The following is a 7,071-nucleotide window of genomic DNA, read 5'->3' on the forward strand; positions in this document are numbered from 1 at the left end:
AGGTACGATCCGTATGGACGTTGCTTCCAACCACCTACTTCCCTTAAAAACAAAATACATGTAAAATGTCCAATGAACAGAAACTTTATTTATTTATTTATTATAATCTCAATTTTTATGATAAAAACTCTAACCGTTTACAAAAGTTACGAGACCATCTAGAATGAATGTCACAAAGTCCAACCTTATGCGCGTTTAATACTTCAACAGAGAAAAAAAACCAATTTCGAGGAACCTCTCTGACCATCATTTCACGATGACAATTTGTCTATTCCTATGTTAAATGCCCTGTCCTAATGATAACCGAGTACTATATATACCAGGTTGCTCTTCTAAGCTTTCCTCAATTCAGTTTAAACATCAACAAAAGTGATAAAGATAATATTTTCTTTTGATCAGTTTCATAGCTAGTAAAGAAAAATGGCTGAGAAAGACCAGCAAGTGCATCCCCTAGCACCAGCTAACAAGCAGCCGAGGAGTGATGAAGAATCAGCCGGGTTACAAGCGAAAGAGCTGAAAAGAAAGAAGAGAATCAAATATGCTGTGTATATTGCGGCTTTTGCAGTGCTCCAAACCGCTATCATCCTGGTTTTTGCACTGACAGTCATGCGCGTTAAGAACCCAAAGGTGAGAATTGGAAGAATCACCATTGAGACAATGGAAACCAATAACACCGGAGCTGCTGCTGCTGCTGCTTCATTTGATCTCAAATTCATTGCCCAAGTTACGGTAAAAAACACCAATTTTGGTCATTACAGATTTGATCACAGTACTATGAGTTTTCTGTATGATGGTGTAATAGTAGGAGAGGCAATTATTCCCAAGGCCAGGGCCAGAGCTCGTTCTACCAAAAAATTGGATGTTATTGTGGAAGTGAACTCCAGAGCATTGACAAACACCGCACCACTTGGCTCAGAATTGAGTTCCAATATATTGACATTGAATAGCCAGGCCAAGTTGAAAGGAAAAGTGGAATTGATGAAAGTGATAAAGAGAAACAAATCCCCAGAGATGAATTGTACCCTCACATTCAATGTTTCAACAAGGAATCTCCAAGATCTAAACTGCAAGTGATGGCATAATAATTAAGCTTGGTACTGGTTTTCAAATTTTTTGGGTTTAATTTTTAGTACTTACTATACACTTGATATTCTTCATAGCGTTATATATGTATACCTATATCTTCTTATACGGAGAGTCATTATTCATTTTATTCGTTATTTTTAAATTTGATTTCATTTTTTGTATTTTGCCGACTATTTTTGGTTCTTGCAGCTGGCCATTTTCTTTAACATTTATGATTCTTATGTGTATTCTATTGTTAGACGTTTAAACCTTATGAAATTCATAATTTTTAAAAATCTAACCAGCACAGAATGCAAATCGTCTGCATTAATGCTCTGTAAGCAGAAAGCAGTGTCTCTTCGACAAATGTCTCTTTGACAAAAATCTAAAGCACTTAATTAAATTTAGCACGTCATCTGATTGAAATTTCTCAACTCATTCTTTAATAGTATATTACAGGTCCAATAAGTTAAACATCATCATAAAACCCAATAGTCCAAAAGTTATGCCACTATATATATATATATATATATATATATAAAACTCAGCATATCAAAGAGATAATTATACCGAGCAACTGGCAGTTAAGCTGCGTGTTTCAGAGGGATATTGGCAAATAGGTAAATGAACAAATAAACAAATAATCCGGATTCATGCCATTTAATTTTTTGATCTTCATTTCATATTTCATTAAATTTGATCAAAAAGGAAGTTTTTAGTTTCATTGATGCAGAACTGGATATTATATATATCAGACCCTTCTTTTTTTTTTTTTTTTCTTTGTGTTGGGTGGATATGCAGGATGCAGGGCTAAAATTCCAAATGAAGTTCAGGCCTATTAACTGGGAATTATATTAAGAGCTGATTTTTTTTTTCTTTTGACGTTTTTCTCTCCCTTTCTTTTCTTTAACATTGGCTATGGCAAAGCTTGTTACTTGTATAGTATATTTTCTCATCCTGACCTGGAAAGGATGGGAAAGCCAGACTGGGGTTGGTAAATGATTTAATTTCGGGCTTGTACCCATCCCACAATTAATGCTCTTTTCGTTTTAAATTTTTGAAATTTTTTTATTTTTATAGAGTTTAAGAAAAAATTTTAATTTTTGTCGTTAATATTAAATTTAAACTTTTTTCTCATAAAATTGAAGTTAAATGATTTTTAATATAAAAATTTTAAAAAATATAAAAATGATTTTAAAATATAAAAAAATTAAGATTTTTAAGTATTTAAAAAGAAATGACAACATAATTTTGAGATATTCAAAAAAGAAAAGATTAGACAAAAAAAATGGAAGGTTGATAGTATATTTTAAATTAAATTTATCTTAAAATATTAAAATAGTTATAATAAAAACACTAGGCTTAAACTTAATTTTTGCCAAACCCTTAGAAAGCATAATTAAACTTTTCATAAACCAAAAACTTTAATATATTAGGTAAAAAAAAAATCAGTATTAAATAATAATTTTATATTAATATATTAAATATATGTTTGAATTTTACTTTAATTTTCATTTTATAATTAATGCCTAAGCTTTCGTGTGACAGTGCAAAAACGAAACCAGATTGCTTGAGGTTATGATTTATTGGGCTTTAACATCCTTTCCTTAATGCAAAGCAAGAAAGGGTCAATTGTTGTCCTAAAAGTGGATTATGACTTGGAGAAGAGTGCTTCCAAGGTTTGGAAATTGTCATTGGACTCTTGCTTATCTTTTCTTACACTTTTTCTTCATTATTTCTATTAAATTCGCTTTTTTTTTTTTTCTGTTTCAAAGTACCATAGTATGAATTTTAATTTCTAAATTAAACTGCTCATTTTTTAGGTGGTTGATCAAATATTTGAAAAAAAATATGTTACAAGTTTTACTTTTTATTTTAAACTTATTTATCAACTTACAAATAAGGTGTTGATTCAATATTTTTGAAGTTGAATTCAAGATTAGAGTTTCGTAACTCAAAATATTATTAAGATAAATTGAAAAAATAAATGAAGATTAAGAATAGTAGTGGACTTGACATTTGATTTTGGAGGGACTGATTAAAATTATATATATTTTTATATATTTGTTATTGGAATTCGAAAATGAATGTCAGATACAAATATATACTTTTATATGAATATACTTATTTAAAATTTTTTTTATGTATTGGAATTGTTCGACCTCCGTACTTACATTTGTTGCAAATGTATTGAACACGAATACTTAAGAAAAAATGAAAATCTTAACAATTAACATAATTTATTTGAGGTTTTATGAAGAGAATAAAATAGAAAACGATCATAAAATATAAAAAGATAAGTGTTCAGTTAAAAAGAAAATATTACATCTCGGATACTTGGTTGAAAACTTGAAATGTTATCGAAAAAATTAGAAATGTAATTTATTTTTTTAAGTGTACATGAATATGACTTAATATTTATGATAAAACTATTACTTTTAAGTTTTTAAAGGCAATAAAATAGGTAACAAGTATCAAAATTCCATTTAACCCGCCACTTTCATTATGTTTTTTTCAACATAGCCGTTGGCTAATTTTTTCATTTGGGAGGGAATAGTAAACTAGGTACAATCATGTTCTTATGAAACCAATTTTTCACAAAAAAATACATACTTTCATTTGTAGTTTATCAACTTTTTCTTGTCCTTTAGTTCTCTACAATAAAAGCTATTAAAGACTTGCAATAATCAAAAGAATAAAGATTTGTTAAGAGTATTGCGGCAAAAAAGAAAGCATTAGAAGATTTTTGTCTTGTCAAAAAAGTAATTTTAATTAATAAAATCTTAAAGTTTTCATACAATTTTGTTTAAATAGAAGTTGAATTACATCTTTGTTTTTTTTTTTTTCCTTAAAAATTATAAATTTATCATGTATTATTAATTTAGGGTTTCTTTGTAATATTATAGGATTATGCCCAAACATTAAGATCAAGAATTTTAAGTAATGATTATGTCATATTATATTAATTTGTTAAATTCTCTTGATTGCATTATTAGGTATTAATCTAAACAAATATTAACATAAATCTAAAGACAATACCTGCTTTCTCATTTTTTTCTTTGAAAAAAAATTTTTTGTATATTAACTTTACATAAAATTGACAAATGACAACATTTAAAACTGAAAATTTTATTGGTTACAACACTGCCTGTTAGTGCAATGAGTCATTTTTTTTTTCTTTTGTCTTTCATCGTGAAGCCAATCTTGCTCTTAGAGTAAGTTGATGGATAAGTTTCAAGTTGCGCTTTACGAAGACTTAGTGGGCGTTTGGATGCAATCACACTTCTAATGAGGTTTAGTTAAATTTCAATCATCATTAATTGAATTTAAATTTAAATTTTAATAAAATTTAATTAATATAAATTTTTTATTAAATTTTTTTAATCACAATAATAATATATATTTTTTATCATAATTATAATAATAATAATAATAATTTTTAATCTCACTACCTATTTAAATGAATCCTTATTTGAGTTGACATTTGGTTGCGTTAGATTTTTTGCAGCATCATGGATGTGGGTCCATAAGAGTATGTATATAAGAAATGTTGATACTACCTTTTTTTTTTTTTTTTTATGGAAAATAGGTGGGCCTAGTGGTTTTGGAATTGTAAAGATTCTAAGATCAAATTATTTTAAACATTGAATATTGTATTTTACTTTTCTGAATTGCTTGTCAAAAAGGGTTATTTTCCAATATGTTAAAAGTCAATTGTACGTTAGCTGGTAAAGTGAGTCCCTAGCTGAGATTCAAAAGGCATTGCTTTGCAAAATTTTTCAGAAAACAAAAAGGAAAGGTAGGACATATAATAAGATTCAAGTTAAAAAATCAAATAACATGAATGGAAGTTTGCTAACGAATCTCTATAGGATAGGGATTTCTTAAATAGGTTTGATGTTACTAAAATAATGCTCAAGATACAGGGAGTCTTAGTAAAGTGTTAGGTTTCTCGACCAATTGTGAGGATGAGATAATAGTTGAAAAGCTAAAAGATATGAAAGTGGGGAATTGGTTTGGTTGTTGGTGGAATTAGGTAATATCTATACATACGCACGTGGTGAAGAATTCGTAGTTGCAAATTTAGTTAAATTGTTGGCCATCAATGGGGGAGTTCCTAAAGCTTTAGGTCTTTTCTTTTCTTTTCTTTTTAAATATCTTTGATGTGCTTTGGATGATTCCATCAATTTGATTTGTTTTGATAGCAAATGCTTTGTTTTTTTGTTGTGTTTGCAAAATAGATATTTGGAGACATGTATTTCTGTGATTTCTTGGTGATAACTCTGTTTTGGTATCAAATATAATGTTGCAAAATGCTTACTCCAAACTTAAGTTACTCGTAATTTAACTTATGGGTAGCATCTTTAAGATAAGAATTTTTGTTATAATGCTAAACTTTTCAAATAATAATTTAAAAATAATTTTGTGATTATTTTATTCTCCTAATTTGTAAGGTATTTGATCATAGATTTACTATTAATGCAGGGTCAAAATCTTTATCAATTGAAACAAGCAAACAGAATGCATTCTTCAAAAGGTTTGTGAGTTTAATTCTTTTTCCCCTTTTAGTGTTTTTTGTACTCAAAGCATTTGATTTTATTCATGAGGAAATATATATGCCTATAATATTTTTATTTTAAAAATTAATACTTATTAAATATATTTTATATTTACAATTAAATGTGTGGTAAAAATTATCATGGATAAAAGTTTGATGCAAAGATCAAGAACTAGCTAAGAATATGTTTTAAGAGTAACTTAATTCCTTGATTTGGCTTTCTCTAAAGCTAGCCGCAACAATAAGATATTATGCCTTTGTAAGAATTGTTGTAATTTATGACTTGATCAATTCTATATTGGAAGAATGTGAAGATATAATATGATATATAAGTTGAGATCTAAAGCTAAACTTGTAAAACACTTTTTGTAGGAAAAAATCATAAGACATTTAGGTTAAAGGGGATAATACTTCATAGGTTGGGTGTGAATCTCCATAAATGATATTAAAGTGGTTACCAATTGAATATAAATTAAGTGCTACACCGTAGAAACCACCCTTAAAATCCTAAAGAAACTAAGTTCTACACAGTATAAGCCACTTCTAGAATCTTAACCTGCTACATTGTAGGAGTTGCCTTTAAAATCTCGAGAGAGCTAAGTGTTATATGGTGGAAGTCAATTCTAGAATCTCAAACTACAAGGTATTATTCGTTTTGATATAAAATTCTTATAGTTTTGTCCCACCAAAAGTGTCTCATAAGTTTGAGTTTAGATTTCAACATATATATCATATCATATCTTCTCATTTTTTTCAATGTGGGATTGAGGACTCACAAACTATCCTTATTCAAGCTTGACGTCTCCGTCAAGCCTAACACAAAACACACATAGATCCATAGAACCAAGATCACATCGGATATTAAGATTCTAGAAATGGCTCCCACTGTGTAGCATTTAGCTCCCTTAAAATTTTTGAAGTGACTCACACAATGTAATACTTAATTTTCATCTGATTAATAATTACTCTGATACTATTTATGGAGACTTGTACTTAAAATGCGAGATATTATTCGCTTTAACTTGAAAGTCTCATAATTTTACCCATAAAAGGCCTTTCATAAGTTTAATTTTATGTCTCAACTTATATATCATATCATATCCTCATTTTCTTTCAATATGATATTAAGAGCATCACATAATTGATTCTGGGTGGCTCATGAAGAAGCATACAATCACTTGGTGTGTTATGGATTTATAATGGGATATATCCATTGGGTATTACATAGAAAGGTTTTTCATCTCGTAATATTGGTTCTAGTAGTGATTTTATTCAAGATGACAAGGGTTAGTTTCATGATATGAAAATTTTGGTACATGATATGTTTATGGTGACTAATCATACACATTAACAAATGAGCCAAATGCACAAGTTGAAAAATTTTATAGGTTGATTGAAGAAAAATCAATGGGATGTGTATTGGGGCAAAAAGGCGAAATTGGCAAGAA

The 7,071-nt window shown here is 28.5% G+C and overlaps 1 protein-coding gene across 1 annotated transcript; it reads left to right on the forward strand.

Annotated features, from left to right (window-relative positions):
- Positions 1-420: 420 nt before the first annotated feature.
- On the forward strand, positions 421-3,752 carry LOC111290887 (late embryogenesis abundant protein At1g64065-like). The gene is made up of 3 exons (XM_089768704.1): positions 421-1,070; positions 2,684-2,744; positions 3,717-3,752. Exons 1-3 carry the CDS (start codon positions 421-423, stop codon positions 3,750-3,752), a joined length of 747 nt encoding a protein of 248 aa, XP_089624830.1.
- Positions 3,753-7,071: the final 3,319 nt, after the last annotated feature.

Source organism: Durio zibethinus, chromosome 11 (genome assembly GCF_047325235.1).
Source record: "Durio zibethinus cultivar Kanyao isolate XHJ-2024 chromosome 11, ASM4732523v1, whole genome shotgun sequence".
NCBI lineage: Eukaryota > Viridiplantae > Streptophyta > Magnoliopsida > Malvales > Malvaceae > Durio > Durio zibethinus.

Excerpts from the sequence above, each read along its gene's own strand:
- LOC111290887 (XM_089768704.1), top strand. The coding sequence starts at position 421 with ATGGCTGAGAAAGACCAGCAAGTGCATCCCCTAGCACCAGCTAACAAG. Across the intron at positions 1,071-2,683 it reads CTCCAAGATCTAAACTGCAA|CAAGAAAGGGTCAATTGTTG; the intron begins GTGATGGCATAA and ends CTTAATGCAAAG. Across the intron at positions 2,745-3,716 it reads TGGAGAAGAGTGCTTCCAAG|TTCTCTACAATAAAAGCTAT; the intron begins GTTTGGAAATTG and ends CTTGTCCTTTAG.